This window comes from Morus notabilis, unplaced genomic scaffold (assembly GCF_000414095.1).
Source record: "Morus notabilis unplaced genomic scaffold, ASM41409v2 Scaffold485, whole genome shotgun sequence".
NCBI lineage: Eukaryota > Viridiplantae > Streptophyta > Magnoliopsida > Rosales > Moraceae > Morus > Morus notabilis.
Genome location: NW_010364290.1, coordinates 568,439 through 586,497, shown reverse-complemented (window position 1 = coordinate 586,497; position 18,059 = coordinate 568,439). Strand labels below are relative to the sequence as shown.

At 34.8% G+C, this 18,059-nt stretch overlaps 2 protein-coding genes across 4 annotated transcripts; both read right to left on the bottom strand.

Moving 5' to 3' along the window:
* Window positions 1–3,467: 3,467 nt before the first annotated feature.
* On the bottom strand, window positions 3,468–8,065 carry LOC112093085 (xylulose kinase). Its single transcript, XM_024170857.1, has 12 exons — window positions 7,857–8,065; window positions 7,395–7,642; window positions 6,539–6,945; window positions 6,258–6,346; window positions 5,811–5,875; window positions 5,618–5,673; window positions 5,102–5,222; window positions 4,890–4,964; window positions 4,746–4,799; window positions 4,395–4,489; window positions 4,132–4,306; window positions 3,468–3,842 (listed from the first exon to the last, which is right to left on the bottom strand). The coding sequence occupies exons 1-12, from the start codon at window positions 7,913–7,915 to the stop codon at window positions 3,610–3,612; spliced, it is 1,677 nt and encodes a 558-aa protein (XP_024026625.1). The 5' UTR covers window positions 7,916–8,065; the 3' UTR covers window positions 3,468–3,609.
* A 1,453-nt stretch (window positions 8,066–9,518) lies between these two features.
* LOC21408211 (protein FAM135B) lies at window positions 9,519–17,238 on the bottom strand. Of its 3 annotated transcripts, XM_024170860.1 has the most exons (17): window positions 16,974–17,238; window positions 15,955–16,349; window positions 15,777–15,862; window positions 15,519–15,673; window positions 14,974–15,038; window positions 14,625–14,819; window positions 14,449–14,503; window positions 14,058–14,303; window positions 13,824–13,957; window positions 12,732–12,921; window positions 12,496–12,555; window positions 12,155–12,409; window positions 11,064–11,322; window positions 10,774–10,979; window positions 10,473–10,523; window positions 10,057–10,310; window positions 9,519–9,935 (listed from the first exon to the last, which is right to left on the bottom strand). In XM_024170860.1, the coding sequence occupies exons 2-17, from the start codon at window positions 16,128–16,130 to the stop codon at window positions 9,929–9,931; spliced, it is 2,394 nt and encodes a 797-aa protein (XP_024026628.1). In that variant the 5' UTR covers window positions 16,131–16,349; window positions 16,974–17,238; the 3' UTR covers window positions 9,519–9,928. The 3 variants fall into 3 exon arrangements, with proteins under 3 accessions (XP_024026628.1, XP_024026626.1, XP_024026627.1); XM_024170858.1 differs by having other exon boundaries at window positions 9,519–10,310; XM_024170859.1 differs by having other exon boundaries at window positions 9,519–10,310; window positions 15,955–16,210.
* Between the last annotated feature and the right edge of the window lie 821 nt (window positions 17,239–18,059).

Here is an 18,059-nt window from a genome sequence, read left to right as displayed (position 1 = left end):
GCTTTTTGACAGTGTTTTTCTTTTTTTTTGTCATTTTTTGAGGCCTTTTTTTTGCTGGCAGGCCTAGAAAAAGGGAAGGATCATGTTTGTAAAATTTCATAATTTTTTGACGTCGTTTTTATTTTATTATATTTTTTAAAGACGAAACATAAAGAAAATCATAAAAAATAGAATATTCATCAAAAAATGGTGCCAGTTGTGGCATTAATTCCTAAAAATCATATATTAATTTTAGAATGCAAAAGATATATAAAAATATAAATTTTTGACCCATCACGGCCCCTGAGCTTGCCCCTGGGCGTCCTACTACGCGGGCTGGGGGCTTTTTGACAGCGTTTTACTTTTTTTTTCATTTCTTAAGGCAATTTGTTTGGCATGCCTAGAAAAATGAAAAAAATCGTGTCTGCAAAATGTCATTATTTTTTGACGTCATTTTGATTTTATTATATTTTTTAAAGACAAAAAAAAATAAAGAAAATCATAAAATATAGAATATTCATCAGAAAATGGTGCAGGTTGTTGCATTAATTCCTAAAAATCATATATTAATTTTAGAATGCAAAACATAAATAAAAATGTAAATTTTTGACCCATCCCGGCCCCTGAGCTAGCCCTTGGGTGCCCCACTACACGGGCCGGGGGCTTTTTGACAGCGTTTTACTTTTTTTGTCATTTTTTTAGGCCATTTTTTTCTGGCATCCTAGAAAAATGTAAAGATTGTGTCTGCAAAATTTCATTATGTTTTGACGTTGTTTTATTTTATTATATTTTTTAAAGATGATATATAAAGATAATCATAAAAAATAGAATATTCATCAAAAAATGGTGCCGCTTATTGCATTAATTCCTAAAAATCATATATTAATTTTACTATGTAAAATATAAATAAATATGTAAATTTTTTACCCATCCCGACCCTTGAGTTGTCCCCTAGGCGCCCCACTATGTGGGATGGAGGTTTTTTGACAACGATTTACTTTGTTTTGTCATTTTTTGTGATCATTTTTTGCTGCTATGCCTAGAAAAATGTAAGGATCATATCTGTAAAATTTCATTATTTCTTGACGTCATTTTTATTTTATTATATTTTTAAAAATGAAAAATTAAGAAAATCATAAAAAATAGAATATTCATCAAAAAAATGGTGCCGCTCATTGCATTAATTCTTAAAAATCATATATTAATTTTAGAATGCAAAACATAAATGAAAATGTGAATTTTTGACCCATCCCGGCCCCTGGGCGTCCCACTACGTGGGTCGAGGGCTTTCTGATAGCGTTCTCTTTTTTTTGTCATTTCTTGAGGCAATTTTTTGTGACATGCCTAGAAAGAATGTAAGGATCGTGTCTGCAAAATTTCATTATTTTTTTAGGTCATTTTTATTTTATTATATTTTTTAAAGGGAAAAAATAAAGAAAATCATAAAAATAGAATATTCATCAAACAATGATGCCGCTTGTTGCATTAATTCATAAAAATCATATGTTAATTTTAGAATGCAAAAAAAATAAAAATGTAAATTTTGTACCCATCCCGGCCCCTGGACGCCCCACTACGCGGGCCGGGGTTTTTTGACAGCGTTTTACTTTTTTTTGTCATTTCTTGAGGCTATTTTTTTCTGGCGTGCCTAGAAAAATATAAGGATAGTGTCTGCAAAATTTCATTATTTTTTTACGTCGTTTTTATTTTATTATATTTTTTAAAGATGGAAAATAATGAAAATCATAAAAAATAGAATATTCATTAAAAAATGGTGCCGCTTGTTGCATTAATTGCTAAAAGTAATATATTAATTTTAGAATCCAAAACATAAATAAAAATGTAAATTTTTGACCCATCCCGGCCCCTGAGCTTGCTCTTGAGCGCCCCACTTAGCGGGCCGGAGGCTTTTTGACAGCGTTTTACTTTTTTTTGTTATTTTTTTAGGCCATTTTTTTCTTATGTGCCTAGAAAAATGTGAGGATCGTGTCTGCAAATGGTAAATGTCTTTTCAAAACTCTCTGGGTGCGTTTGGAATTGGTTCCAAAACGTTTTTGTTTTTTGTATGAAAATGAAAATGAAAACGTTTTTATTTTCATTTTGGAATTATTTCTGAAAATGTGTTTGGTAGTTTTATTCCGAGATTGTTTTTAGTTAAAAAAAAACTGAAATTGTGTTTGGTGGTTTAATTTTTAAAAACATGAAATAATATTTATATTAATAATATATTAAATATATAATAATATTAAATATGAAAAAATTCATTTTCAGACAGATGAAAAAAAAAGAGAAAATGAAAACGGGTGTTTTCAGTTTTGATTTTAGAAAATTTTACGCCAAACGCGTTTTCAATTTTTTTTCTCGAAAATTGTGAAAAATGAAAACGAAACCGGAAACAAACAGGCCCTCTGTTTCTCTTCTTCTTTTGCTTTTGGATTTTTCCTCCATTGTTGAAGATCGACGACAACTTTGACTACCCCACGTAACATGCATTGCCGAAAGGTTGAAAAACAATTATAGAGAAAAAGTGAAGCTTAGACAAGAGAGAAGTTTAAAGTGAGTGAGGTGTGAACTGTGAAGTCAAAACTATAAAAAAGAAAAAAAAAAAAGCTCATCATTCATGTATTTTATTTGAGCAATCCATTATGCAAGATCAAGTAATAATTTTCTGCTTGTTCGCGATAATAGTAATAACATTATTCATTCAATAGTATGATAATAAATTAAAAAAAATAGTAATGGTACTAATAATCCTAAAACTAGTGCTGGATCCGGCGAGAAGAGAGAGAAAATGAGCATTCTGATCGGAGTTGACACTATATCTCGGCACCTTGTAAAAGATTTCAGCCTTAAATATTCATATCTCGGCACCTCGTAAGGAATTCAGCCTTAAATATTCATGCAAGATCTCACAGCTATGAGGCTGAGGTGACGGGTACGGTATTTGCTGCTACAAGGCACACTTGCTTTTCGTTTCAGCACAGTTAACAATAATTCTCTTAAAATTTACAACATTACCAAACTGACTCATCATGACATTTGATAGGATTGGAATTACAGGAATTTTTCTTTCTTCATGTAAAAATAATATACTTTTACAACAAAAAATGCGTGTAGACATTTTCTTTTATTTGTTATGCGTATGAGATGTGTCGTATAGAATATACAACGCATCAGATTTGTTCTATAAGTAAAAAGAAAAATAATAAAAAATAATAAATAAAAAATAAAAATAAAAATAAAGAGAAGAAGAAGAGGAAACCGATATCAGAATTGTTCTGATGAAGTTTACAGCGATTCAGATTTGATATAATGTATTAGATTGTTGTTCTGATAGTGCACAAATTTGGTAAGGAACATGGTTCCTGATAAGTTATTCAGATAATTGTAGGAAACAACACAAGGTCATCAACATGGTTTAAGGCACTCGAGAAATGAATTGATCTTGTAGAACAATGGATATGTAAACTTCAAAAGACTCAACCGGGGACGTAAAACTTTCACCTTTATTAATTTAGCTAATAAATTATCGCAGCACCAATTTAGTCATTTGTTTCTCAAATCAAATGCTTTTATCTATTGATGCATTCTTTGATGGCTAAAAAAGAATGCCCCCAACCATATTAGATTTTAACAACGACCTAGCCTTTCGACTAGGCGGTTCTCTATTTCGATTCTCTTCTTCATGAACAAAGCATACTTGGAAACCAGTTGTTTGTCTCCGGAAGTGGCAGAAAGTTTGCAGCTGAGAGATGTCTTCTCTAACTTGTCCTTGTACATGCTTGAGATGGGCACAAAAGTACCTTTATTTCTGCATAGCCAGCCATGAGCAGCTCTTAGTGCTGCTCCTAAGGAAGCCGAATCTGTATAAATAAAGTACATAAGTTATAAGCAACTGAGCAAAAGAACATTTAAAAATAAAAAAAATAAAAAAGGCCAAGGTTTCCCCATAAAGCAGAGTGAAAAATTAAAGATCAAGGAAACAGAAAAGAAAGCATATGTTAACGTGACGCTTAAATTCTCAAGTTTAATCATATGGCATTCAGGTTCACCGATGCCTTTGCCAATGAAGTTAGCAATAGAAAGTACACATTTTTTGTCTATTGTTCAGGAAAAACAGGAAATGACACTTTTGAGGCCTACAATTCTAACCTGGTCTTTGAACCGTGTAGACATCACAGCCGAAAATGGAAGCTATTGAGTTGAGGATGCTCTGATTTGTTGATGCACCCCCAGTAGCTATTATTCGTTTTGGAGGAGAAGGCATTCCAAATCTTTCTGCATGACCACGCATTGACAGGAACTGACCTTCAATTAATGCCCTGACCTGCAAATCAGTTGAACGTGTCATAGATTAGATCACTGAGGACTTAAATCTGTGCTCAGGTGACCGCTAGCTATTCAAGAGTCCAAACCTCGGAAGGAGGATCAAATTCCTCTACTTCACGTTCAGCCAGGCCTTCCAGAGTGTCGCCATTGAAGTTTTCAAAAACGTAACGATGGAAACCAACTAGGAGGTAAGCAATTGCAAATAAATCAGATCCACTGTTCTAAAATAAAAAACGACATTACATGCATTTGTCTCATCATATTATCCCATTAGATCATTTACATAATATTAGCCTACTTTCGCAGCCAAATGGTTAATTGGATCAAAGAAAACCATAAGTTTAAGCCATCTTCTTTTGCTATTTATAATTGGATGGAATCACTTTAATGATGAGATTCAATGAGAGAGCTAAGAGAATAAACAAATCAAATCGAACCTGGGAGGGGTGGAAGAATTTCATGCTCATTGTAGTAGAAACCGATCTTGCCACCTATTACAAAGACAACTAACAACTATTAAGGAGTGCAGAACTTACAACAATAGTTTCAGAGAAATTAGCTTAAAGGATGATTTTACAAACCATTTAGAGGCTGTGTTTGCTGCAGGAACGCATTAAAGTTATCCCAAGATTTTTCAGCATAGCGGTTTCGCACATCTAAAATTAAGATTGAGGTCACAGCAGAAAGTTACAACAAAATGTTTTCAAAAAAGAAAACAGAAAAAAGAAAGTTACAACAAAAGCTCATTTGGAACAAACAGGAATATGTATGTCAAGTGGTGTTAGAGTAGTACCTTCACGAGTTAAAGACCCGTTCTTGTAGACCAACATTACCATATATCCTTTCGTGTCAACAGGATTAGGGAAAACATGTCCTTCCAATCTTGGTTGAGGATCGTCAGTAATTCCAAAGACCTAAGAACGAGTATGATAAAGTTCATAGATAAAAGACAGCTATCCGCATAAAAACTAGTATGTAACTGTCTTAAATTTTACTAACTTTTAGCGTGCGTTTGGTTGGTGGATTCGTGTCATGGTTTGTAGCTCGCTACAGTATTTTCTCTCACAAAAAATACACGTAAATCGAGAATGGTTCTGACTCATGATTCTAAATCTATGAACTAAACATCCACTTAGATTTCTAATCACAACTCTCGTAAGATACAGTGTATTAAACAAAGCTTCAGCACTTGACATTTACGACCTAAAAACATTTGCTATTTATAGCGGGCTATGCGCCACGAGATAACACAATCAATAGTCTCACGTATCTTAGAAAGTGAACATAAAAAGTGCTTTCTTCAACTTACTGTGTCACTTGTGCCAAGACTGATTGCCAGATCCCCAGGGGTATTGAGGGTCAAACCTGCAGATGGAAATATGCCATCCCATACGGTGAGAAAATTCCAAAAAAACAAAAGAACACAAATCAGAACAAACCAATAAACAAGAAGAAAAAAAAAAACAAGGGGACTGAGCTATGAGATGAAAAAAATCATGGACCTGCAAGGCTGTTAGGATTGTCTCCAGACCACTGAATGATCAAGCAATCCTTGTTGAACGAGAACCTGAAAGCAGATAATCATAATTCAGGCTGGTATAACAATTTAACAGATGCCAAGAAACAAAAAAGGAGACATATAGTAGAGGATGTCAGGGTAGCTAATTAAGTGAATAACCATGTTAAACACTAGTTCTTGACGTCTATTAAGCATATTCATAGTTGACTTGTACAGTAACAGCTCCTTGCAAAGTATAAACTATAAACTAACCTACATTGATCAGAATCAACTGATCATATGAAGCTTTATAAGCATAGACATTGTAAGCAACCAAAGGACTTCTGTTTACCGAAAAAATTGGATACAAATCAGTATCTAGAAAATTATGGATTTTCCAAATTCCACATAAGAAAAGAAAAAGAAAGCAAAAAAAAAAAAAAAAAGAAACCTCTCGACAAAATAAGGAGCAATATAACCAGCAACAGCATGGGCAGTGGCCAACTTTCCAAGTTTTTGCTCCAGACCAGGTGCCGTGGCCTGTAATAAACAGAGAAAGCAATTGTCAAAACAAAACAAAACAAAACAAGAAAAAAAAAATACATAGAAAACTGAAAAATAATAAAAGTGCGAAATGTAAATCGGTATTTATTAAACAAATAATTCAACAAACCCAACAAGAATAGTGCATGGTTATTAAGGAGGAACAAATACTCGTAAAATCCAACAAACCTCTAAAGCTCTATCAGACCAAACCCTTTGCCTTAAATCCATCAAGTTCATCCCTGCAGCATCAGTTTCATCAATACAGGCATATGCACCAATAAGAAGAGATGCCACGAAAGAGCTCACGAGGGAGATCCTTTCGGTGTTGTGATAGACTTCCGGCTGTGTCTCAAATATCTTCCTAATCTGCGGGCCCGTGTATCTCTCATGCGCCCTTGATCCCGTGAGCTGAGAGAGCTCCAACGCTCCTCCAACAGCTTTCTCTATCTCTCTACACTGCTCCGTGGTGCTGCTGTCCATCCATATCGGAGATTCCTTCGTCGAAAACGCATCGCCAAGCTGATCGACCAAACGCTTCTTGGGATCCAGTGACGATAATATTGAAGAACTGCCACTTTTCCAATAGACACTACCTGAGGCATGACAAAGAAAGAATGATAATTAGATAGAGAAAGAGAGAATGTTTAAAAGAGAGAGAGAGAGAAAAAGAATCAAGAAAGGGAAATTTTCAATAATCTAGAATGATTCAGTCAAACATCTACTCTACTTAACATAATCAATCCTATCTATCTATATATATATATATATATGATCAATATTATGTATCACCCTTGACCACCCTTTTCAATCGTTCACAAATTCATATGTCAACTCCAAGACCTACAGATAATGACACAGAGTTCCGCACAGTTTTACATGTCAATCTCGCGCAGGTTAGAAAATTAATAGCAATGTTAAGAAGCTATACAAGAGTGAAAGACTAATTAATTGAAATTGGAAATCTAATAACAAAGCTTAATAATCCTAATAGACACAAATATCTCAAAACCTGGATTACTTAATATTTTGTATTGCATTATACCGTGTTGCTGTCCACTGCCAGAAACAGCAGCTATTTTGCCAAGATCCAAATTTGAATTGGAAAGCTTGTTAAGCATGAGATCGAGAGCTTCAACCCACATCAAAGTGGGTGAAACGATTCTGCCATTAACGGAAGCGTCTCTGTAAACTCCATCTTTGGTCTTGTAATGAGGCAAATCGGAATCGAAATGGACGAGCTCTGATGCCACTATGTTGAGATTGGAGTCCAGCACTGTCGCCTTCAAGGACCTGAATGAAAAAAAATCCAATTTTCAGGCAATTCGATTCCCAAATTGAAATGCGAAACCCAATAAAACCAATTGATCAAAAAGAAATTCATATATTGTTTCAGAGTTAATTAACATAAAAATGGATAGAAACTGTGAGAAATCATGTGAAAAATGGCGATCTGAAGATTTCTAATTGTGTTGAGAGAGAGAGAGAGACTGATGTTTGGACTCACTGAGTTGAACTGTCGAAACCCAGAAAATAGGAATCGCGAGGGAGAGAGAAATCCTCCATTGGAGCGACCCCAAAAATCTTCAATTACTCAAACAGAACCAGTTGAAATTCATAAATAATTGGCTGTGATTTTCTTTGGTTTTTGTTACCAAATGGTGTCAACGCTTCAAACGAGAATTAGCTTGTAGATAATTATGGATCATTATTGATTACGTTTAAATTATGAAATGGATAGAGTTCTCATCAGCAACCCCCGTCTGGTGCGAATATCTCGGCTGGCTTCCTGATTACGCGTCATACCTTTACTTCATATATTAGAATCATGATATTATAATTATTTTTAATTTACGTGTATTTTTTATGAGAAAAAATATTATAATGAACTATGAATCATGATTCGAATCAAAGAACGAATCCTCCAACCAAACAGGCTAAACTTTACCCAAACTTCACCACGTCATTTTTTATTATTATTTATTTTTTGCTCTCTCTAGCAAAAAAAAAAAAGAGGTCAACACCGTTAGATCTATTTAAAATTACATCAAATTGTAAAAATATACATAATATACAATTTTTTATAGAGATGACAAATTTTTTTGATCCTACTAGAGGTACTATCTCTTTTTTTTTTTTCTAAATTTATCAATTTTAGACTAGTTTTAAGGTCATCAAAATTTTTGTTTGGGAGTTTCTCTAGTAGTCTGTCCTCTAATAATCTTAATCTTTGACAGTTGGATCTGTTCAAAATCATATCAGATTGAAAAAATATACATAACAGACAGATTTTGATTCAAATCTGACAACTCAGAAAAATAAGAAACTACCAACAATCTATTTTTACAGAGACTACCAGTGAACGTCTTTTTTTGTTTTCCCTCATTTATCTACAACATACATTCTTTTTCTTTTCTCATTTTGTGAGGAATTATAGCACATTCTTTTAAATCATTAATTATAAAATAATCATATCATATTCTAGTTTATGCAACTCAGGTTTTTTTACCCTATCAGTATATAAGATCGTTTTAACTATTAAATTAACTTTTTAACGGTTAGATCTATGATCGGAAGCAATTTTATGTCACTCATCTTATATTTTCTACATGAACTTTCACAGATTTAACCGTTAAAAAATTAATCCAACAATTCAAACAACCTTAGGTAGGGCAAAAAAGCTTGCCCTACCATAAATATTGCATATAGTTTTCTTTTTTTTTTTCTGAACAAATATTGCCTATAGTAGTTTAATACAGCAAGATAAGAAATCTGACTTTAATAGAAAAAACTGCGCCTGTCCATAGAATTTTTTGATATGAAAATCCTCGAATTGTTCTCGCTAAACAATAATATTTGGATAAAAATGATGTCTTTCAAAATGTTGTTTAGCTCAACATAGAAATAACTAAAAATGGTTCTTGAAAACATTTTTAAAAAGAACATTGTTTTTTTTTTTGTTCACTTGTCACACTACAATCTCAAGGTTATACCCGGACCTTATGGTAATAGAAATGATCATTTTTCAAAAAAAAAAAAAAAAGTAAGTTGATGATGATTCTAGGAAATGCTCTTGAAGGTGAAATGCACTTGAAGAGTATCACCAAATTTTTGGCCTGTAAATGGAACGATCAACTAAAAGGTGAATGAGGAATGATACAACTATAGATGAAGAACATCTAGTATCATTTTGGCGTTCATTTTTACAATATATGCGCTGGTTAATACTAGGTAGTTGATAGCGACACTATGAAATACAAGAAGTTTTGTTTTAAGAGATGACTAACGAAATCTGATCTGAAAAAAAAAAAAAAAAAAAAAAGATTACTATTATATAACAAGTTTTATTACCGTTCATCCCCCCTGGTTGGACTGGAAGCTACATGATGATCCTTATAGCGGTAGATGGATGTGGGCATAATCACAAAAAGAAATTTATCGAAAACCTAGGATAATTTACACAACTATCTTCTCGAGATCTTTGGTGTAAATTTTCAGCTGAACAATGGCACAATTTTGCCCCAGTAATATACAATGGCCTCTCCAACACTCCGCCTGCAGCATCCCTGGTCTCTGTACTCAAATTCTGGGAAAATCAAGAGGTTCGAACGCCGCAAGGAAGACAGGTCAGAGAAGCTGGTTTGATAAGAAAAGCGGGTTTATGTCACCATTATCGAAATAGTTCAGGGAAAGACCACAATATGAACCTTGCAAAAACGTCGGACTCCAAAAACTCAATATGAGCAGCCCGACCGATAAAGGTATTCAAGTTCTTCCCATAGGAAGAGGTATCAAAGTTGACATCACAGCGCAGGAACACTCTGTGATCAGGTGAAGCCGGCCGGATTTGGTCCAAACAATCATTCAGCATTTCCAGAAATATTTTTCCCTTTTTTGAATGGTCCCATGAAGCTGCCTGGCACATATCAATTCTAGCAGAATGATATGGAACGTAACCATCCTACGAGACGATTAAATAAAGCATTGTGGTTAGTACAGAAAAGACAAATAAATTTATTAAATGGAGATATGAAAAAAATATTGATCTTTAATATATTAACTAGATAATACCACGAAGAAACTAACGTTTTCATTAAAATGGCCCACAAAAGGGTTGGCATACCTGCGGTGAAGATAGCAGGATAATATGCTTGAAGTGCTGTAGTGTTTTTTGCTGTAAGAGGAAAGAGAATCATTTTAGAACTTTAACCAATACATACAAAGCCTTTGCAAACATTACAAATCATTTCATAGACACCATTGCGGTCTCTGACTCATGATTAAATTACTTTCTCGTTCCAAGACATTCTATATTTGCATGCGCGTATAAGCAGTGACGGAGAGAAAACAATAACACAACCCAAAAAACTGCATATTTATGTCTTAAACAAAACCAAACAAAATATCAGATTATTTATAAGTACCTTGCACAGCTTGTAAAAGAACGTATTTTGAATGTCGGGATCATCAGTGAATGTTAGCTGATGAATGCACCGTGTGCCCTTAAACTTCTTCAAAAGCCACAGTCCAGAGTTAAACAAAGAGTTCGAACTATAAAGATACCCCAAGTGTGGACCCGATATAGAGACATATGTATACAGGTACCTCAGGTATGGTTCCATAATGCTTTCTGCAAAGACAACCTCAAAAATGTAGCACTAAACTACAACAAACTGAACTGAAAACAAGGCACTAAAGCCTGATGTTTATTTACCTGCTAAAGCTGTTCGTATAATTACGTTCCCGATGGAATGTCCTACAAAGCTTAGCTTAATATCACCAAGCAATCCATGTCTTGAAGCCTTGTCCATTTTCTTCTTAACAAACGCTATCACCTCCTGAGCCAGTCTTAGTCCCATTTCTCTGAAGTCTCCTGATGTTTTGTCTTCATTTGACTCTGACATTAGAAACTCAATCTTGGGATCGAACAAAAGCCATTGATTTCGTACAAGCCTTAAATCCAGGTGATGCCCCTGTGATTTTACAATTGCAACAAGTAAAATTATTTTAGCGTTTACGATTAGAACTACAATGTGGTACACCGAATCAATGAAATAGGTGCTTTGCAGAATACAAAATGAGTCTCTAGATATATCAAGAAACTACCGGCATTTAGACTCCAATAAGAAAGGAAAAGATAAGATCCAATTACATAACTAATAGACCTGAACCAAGAACCAGAATTAAGTAGAAAAACTATTTAAGCAAAATGTTCCTTTGGGGAGTCCAAGTGGAATGGTCTACTGTAGGGATCTTTCAAGGTGAAAATTTCTAATACCGACATAAGAGGGGGGGAAAGGCCTATACTCCAAACAAATTCGACGCAACTTAATTAATTAAAGGTAACTGATAAGCCCTTACTCAGGCAAGTGTTTGTTAGGAGGAATAAAAGAGTTTAGGAAGGGACAGCTGTCTTAAGTGGCTGTGGTAGTTTGGTGTTAGTAGTTTAGTGGAAATATTAGTTTAGCTTACGAGGGGAGTTTGGGGGAGTGAGGAGAGGAAATTGTATAAAAGGGGAAAGAGGAGGGAAAAGCGGTGATCGGGAAATAATCAGAAAGTGGACAAGTCTTGGAACAATTCCAAGCAAGGGAGGAAGCAGACCCTCGAAGTTCTGCCGATCTGTGTATACTCATTGTTTCAATAATATCCTTCGTTGATTCTTTCTCATTCTTTCGAATTGTGCAATTAGTTTCTTAGTTCTTGACCGGATAAACCAGAGCTTATCAGTAACAAGCCCAACAAATTTTCAATAAATATTATTAGCCCCTCAAGCTTTTAGAAAGAGAAGAGGAACATAAGACTTGCCTGAAACCCATGCACAAACACAACAATCTTTAAAACACGGCCATTCGGTTGTTTGTTCATGCCGGTTTGATTGTCTCCAGCTTCAGAGCCAGGTGCATCGAGTAAGCCAGGTGAATTAATCACGTCCAAATGTCTCAGGTAAGAATTCTCACTAGTAGTACGCCTTGGTGCATTCATGACACGTTCCACAATTAGAACAGGGGTGCGTGAAGGATCTCCAAATAAGTGCATATCTTGAATTGACCGATTGTTGATCTGCAGTCAAGGAATTTGTACTCAGAAAAGAACCAAATAATGGAATGTATGGGGCAATCAATCACTTCTGTGGGGGCAGGACTCGCCTTCATTTGTGCAATACTTCGTCGATGGCGCTCAGCACGCAAAGCAGCAGTATGGGCAGGCTGTACAAAGCATAAGAGAATACTACCACATTCATGGATCATGGAGTGAAGAATTAATATTCACAGTTGAAATTATGGGCCAAGACTACACTTTGAACAAAATGGTAATACAAAAATGATGAACGCCCCCTTCTTTTTTATGGATACTTAACCCTCTCTTTTTTATGGATACTTACATCATCAGTTAACTTCAAGATACTCGATACTCTTTTATGGACACCATGGTGAGAGGAATCATCGGTGCCACTATTCAAAAAATGATGAGGCATCTCAACCTTAGAGTACACCATCCATATTGACCATTCAGCTCTTCTGTCTTTGGCCCACGCTTCCCGCAAACATTCCAATATCCTTGTTCTATGTGACCTGAAACAAAGTGTACCACAAACAAGCACCAGGTTATGCCACAATAAGACTATAACATCATGTATCTTTTCATTTAGGTCATGTTTGTTTCGTTGATTCAAGTAATCAACTTGAGTTGAAAAGTGAATTTATGTGAGAGAAAACATTATAGCAAAAAAAGTTGAATTTGAATTTTTAAGAGAAAACACTATAGCAAAAACTTGAGTTGTAATTTGAACCAATAAAATGAACAAGGCCTTAGCATCCGTATAGAATATAGAGAAATTTACATACAACTCACATATCAAACATAACAAAAGCTGATCAACTCAAAAAATCAAAAGGAACTCTGAGATCTCGAGAAGTATCACTATCACATATCTTATTATAGGTTTAGAAATTTTGTGGCTATCTCACACCATGAGTTTACACGGCTAGACATCAGCGTACCTAGAGATACATGTTGTGTGCATGTAATTTAGACCTATCCTTTAAGTTCCACTGTAGAATAGCAGAGTTAACATCACACCGCTAAATATTAAATCATTCTCTTCCCAGCATAATTCTTTACAGAGATTTGCTAAAAGCCACTCTTTGTAAGGCACCCGGGGAGCAGCTTTTTGCTCCTATGTTTTCTGAACTAACAAACATCATACAAGTGCTCTTAGTTACATATTTAGATCATAGGTTCAATAAAATTTACTTTGACACATCAAAAGAAGATAACTTTGATGGCTCCACCCCCCACCCCTCCTTTCTCTTTTTTTCTCTTCGCTAATTCAGTCACAGTTTGCTGTTTCCATGTATATATATTGCACGACTGAAGTGCGAGAAGTAACACAAGAAAGCAACCAAACTCAAATTGGAAAAATTTGGCAGTGTCTGGGGAAAAAAAAAAATCTAGCAAGGCAACAAAACGCAACCTGTGGAACTGCAAAAAAATGTTCCATAAATATGAAACTTGGTCGCCCAATAAATGGAGGGAGTTCAGTACAACACTCCTTGGTAGAGAGAGGAGAGATTCACTACTTTGAAGGTGTAAAGTACTGGTTGTTTTCTGCAGAAAAAACAAAGAAATATTCAGCAACAAAACCTTGCATAGAACTTACAAAGTAAGACCAAAAAAAAAAAAAATGCTGCATGAAACAAGTAAGGACCTCAAAACCATTTTGCTGCTTGCCTTGTGCTGAAACTTTTCCATCTGATGGACTTGCATTTCCTTGTTGGGCAGAATTGGGAAACTTTATATCATCCATCTTAGATATAAAATCAGTCAAGTCAATTAGTTGATCGATTGCTTTGCTAAGCCTCTGCAACTCTTCAAGCAGAATGTCTCGAGCAGCTAATAATGATTTAACAAGCATGAAGCATTTTGCATCGGCAGAAGCCATTTGACCTGGTGCCTAGTATGATCACAAACTTCAACTATCATTAGAAAGGAAAAAAAATGAAGAAATAATAGCATATAGAAATGAACAAGTAAATAAGTTTTGACCAAAAAGAGTCCCTGCAAATATTAATAGGAAGACTCAAAGAGCGAACACATACTTGGTGTGCTCCATCAAAGCTTTCATTAGCAACAACTTCCACAGTACAAGAATCACTGAAATATCCAATTAACCCAATTACTTTAACAAATCAGTTTCTTAAAATGAATATGTTGCTTGATTAGGATTCTATAATGATCAAATAATAAATTTCCTAAAACTGGTAAAGTGACATACCTTGGTCGCTTTGTTGGGGCTGCATAAGCATCACCTTTAAGTAGACTGATGTGTAAACTTGCATCAACAAGCACAGCATGAAATGCATCAAAATGAACAGGGCAATATGAATGCAGACCCGAAAGAGCTTTCGGAGGAATTCGAAATTCATGGACGGCAGCAGAGCAAGAACTTAGAGAAGCCTGCAAGTCAGACCTACATATTGCACATTGCCATCATTACAATTTGCAAGATGCAACTTGAGTTTGCAAAAACACAAGGTATGCTGGACAAGAAGAATATATTTTTCTCTGGAATCGGAAAGTCAATTATGAGGACAATTATCAAAATAAAAATTCTATCAACTCACCCAGTCAATGATATTGGGGCATACATAAGTTCAAACTTCACAATGACAGCAGACGTGGGTGGACCCTGCAAATCAAATATAAAAAATATATTTCAAGACTATCAACCCAAACTGATGTACATTCTACAAAAAATAGACATCAGATATTCAAACCTAGAGATTTTTTTTCCCTTAAAAAGAGGTCATTTCTAAACTTGAGCCCATCACGCTCTCTTAGGCTTTAAAAGTACAAAAAACAGACTCAAGGTATTTTTAGTATGTTACAGATTATAGTGATTGGTTTGAACTTTGAATTCGTACACAGATGTTGGGGACCTTGGAAACATGAAATATTTCATATAGGACTCTTCTAGTTTCATAGACATGGGCAGCTCAACTTAGAAGCCAAATTTTTTCAGAGGGAAGCAACCACCTTGAATAAATTCCCCGTACATGACTTGCACGTTGGTTTTCTTTGGTATCTCCAGATCAGACACACGCATAAGAAGATACACCTATTTATCTGTGGTTATGTTGGTGTTTTACCAAGAGAAAGAGATCAGTACCTCATATTTACCAAGAGATAGATTAAACGATATCATGACTGACAATGACACATCCTGCCTTGCATATTTTATCCGGAAAGGCTGAGTAGAGAAACTGTTGTCTGTGTCGTCAATTCTCCAAACTCCATGCACATCATCAGACCCTATATCAGGAACTGCAAAGGGAAAATTAATAACAATAATAATAATAATAATAATAAGTAAATAAAACACTCAGCTCAAAAGCAGAAGAAAACAATAAATCTCCAACTGAAATACCTTCATATTGTACTACTCTTGCTGGAGTTCCCACAGAAGTATACTCATTATCCTCCCATCGCATGGTAATCTTAAGTTGATACCATCTGCGCAAACAGAAAACCATGTTAGACAGACTTCCAGAAATATGACTAGGATAGTTGGAAGAAGAGTTTTAGATGATAATCGGCATACACACCCTTGTTGGAAAAGGTCGAGATTGTGAAACCTATGAATGTAAATGGCAATCTCCTGTACTGTGTCAAACATAGCCACTGGCTTAATCTTTGCTGGGTGTACATTGGCATCAGTCAACCTCTTTCCTGACCAGCTTCTATAATTTAGACCGACCAACCATCCCAGACGCCGAAACATACGTACTTCAGGATCCAAAAAACTCGCATCCCTCCGTTTTCAGTCAATGTCGATTATGAAACCTCACTTCCTCAACAAACCTACATGATCCTTTCTCAAACCTCATTTCATTACCCAATGGCACAACAAAATACACTATGCCAAAATAAACAAAATCTCTCTCTCTCTCTCTAGCGTGTGCGGGTTGTCGACTCTTCAGAGCAGAAGCGTTTTATACAACTGCAAAACAAGGTACATTGTAGCTTCCAAGATAAAATTCTGCCAATTACTATACTAATACTGACCAGCAATATCTAATCTACTCTGTCAATGAAAAACCAAACTCTCTGCAACTTTCACCTCACTTAGTGAGAAGATTTCCCTTCCAAAGAGAAATCCCGCAATTTTTTTTTTCTTTTTTAGAAAAAGAAATCCCACATTTCTAGTATAGAAAATAAATGACTAAAATAGTTTCACTGAAATAATAGATGCATTCAATTCTGATACTTGAATAATCACATCTGTTTACACCCATTAACCAATACAATTAAACCAAGCACAAAGCACAGACACGTCAAAATTGGCACAGAAAAACTTGAATGAACAAGGGAAGAAAGCCAAATTCTCAAACCACGGAGCTTAAAAAAAGGGAATTTATAAAGCCAAATTCTCAAACCACGGAGCTTAAAAAAAAAGAGAATTTATAAAGCCAAATTCTCAAACCACGGAGCTTAAAAAAAGAGAATTTATAGCCGAAAATAAAATTAAAAAACAATTAAAAATGTGAAAATGCAGAGATTATCATATTATAATGAGAGCAAAGCGACGAAACGGAGAAGAAGAAAAATGGAAATAGAGAAATACCAGGCCGAGATCGGCTGCTGAGGAGATTACAGAGCTTTCGAAGCTTTTTGGATTGGGAAAATTGGGTGCTAGGGTTTTGGTCTGGTGAGAGCGATTGATTAATAATAAGTGGGGAAAATTTGGGAGAAAATGAAAAAGACGATCTTCTGGAGATTGACAACGTTGAATAATTCGTTAATTTTGGGTGTTGTTTTTAGTGCTCATTTACGATGTTGTCCTTGACGACAATGCGATCCATCGATCGATTATGATGACGATGATATGTTATTTTGTCTCTAAAAAGCTGTTTGTTTGTATGGCAAAATTATTCTTTTCTTTCGATTATTATTATTGTGTTATTGAAAAAAAATCTGAATATTCTTTTTCTTTTTCGCGTTTATTTGTAGTTTTTGTCCTCTTGCTGCGCGATAAGTTATTAGCGCCTACAAAAATTGAAACATAAAATAAAAAATAGCGCCTCGGATAAAACGGCGGCGTTTGGGTCTTGAGGATTGGCGGGTTCTTCCCCGTTCCCGCCCATTTTGAGGCAGCCTGGGCTGAGCTCGTTCTGTTTGGACTTCAAATAATGGGCTTCTGCCCAAATTGTTTACGGTGATGGTCTATGGTAGAAAAAATGAAAAATTTATTTTTGAGTGTATAAGTCTGAATATTTATTTTTTATTTTTGATAAATATTTTTTTAATAGTATAATTATTTAACTAAAAATAATATGAATTAAAAGTAAAGGGTAAAAATCCTAACTCATGCATTTTTAAATGGTATTTTTTAATATTACCCTCTATACTAAGGTGCTAATTAGGCCCACTAGCATTTATGAAGTCTTTGTTCCAAAAATAACATTTTTATGTCATTTTCTCTAATGCAATACAATAATTTATGTGTCAATTGTAAGTTTAATATTTAAGTATAAAAAATACTCTACAATGTAATGCTATTTGTTGTAGTAAATTTATCATATACTATACTTTGTAGTAAATTTCCCACTAAATATAACATATGATAATTTTGACATTTGATTCCTAGTGGTTGATATGGTCATTTCATTTAATCATTACAAACTTTTACTTTTTTAAATTATTTTAAAAT

Excerpts from the sequence above, each read along its gene's own strand:
- LOC112093085 (XM_024170857.1), bottom strand. The coding sequence starts at position 7,915 with ATGGAGGATTTCTCTCTCCCTCGCGATTCCTATTTTCTGGGTTTCGAC. Across the intron at positions 6,946-7,394 it reads TGGCAGTGGACAGCAACACG|GTAGTGTCTATTGGAAAAGT; the intron begins GTATAATGCAAT and ends GTCATGCCTCAG. Across the intron at positions 5,223-5,617 it reads GTCTTGGCACAAGTGACACA|GTCTTTGGAATTACTGACGA; the intron begins GTAAGTTGAAGA and ends ACTCGTTCTTAG.
- LOC21408211 (XM_024170858.1), bottom strand. The coding sequence starts at position 16,130 with ATGTTTCGGCGTCTGGGATGGTTGGTCGGTCTAAATTATAGAAGCTGG. Across the intron at positions 15,863-15,954 it reads CTCGACCTTTTCCAACAAGG|ATGGTATCAACTTAAGATTA; the intron begins GTGTGTATGCCG and ends CTGTTTGCGCAG. Across the intron at positions 10,311-10,472 it reads TCCTGCTATCTTCACCGCAG|GATGGTTACGTTCCATATCA; the intron begins GTATGCCAACCC and ends ATCGTCTCGTAG.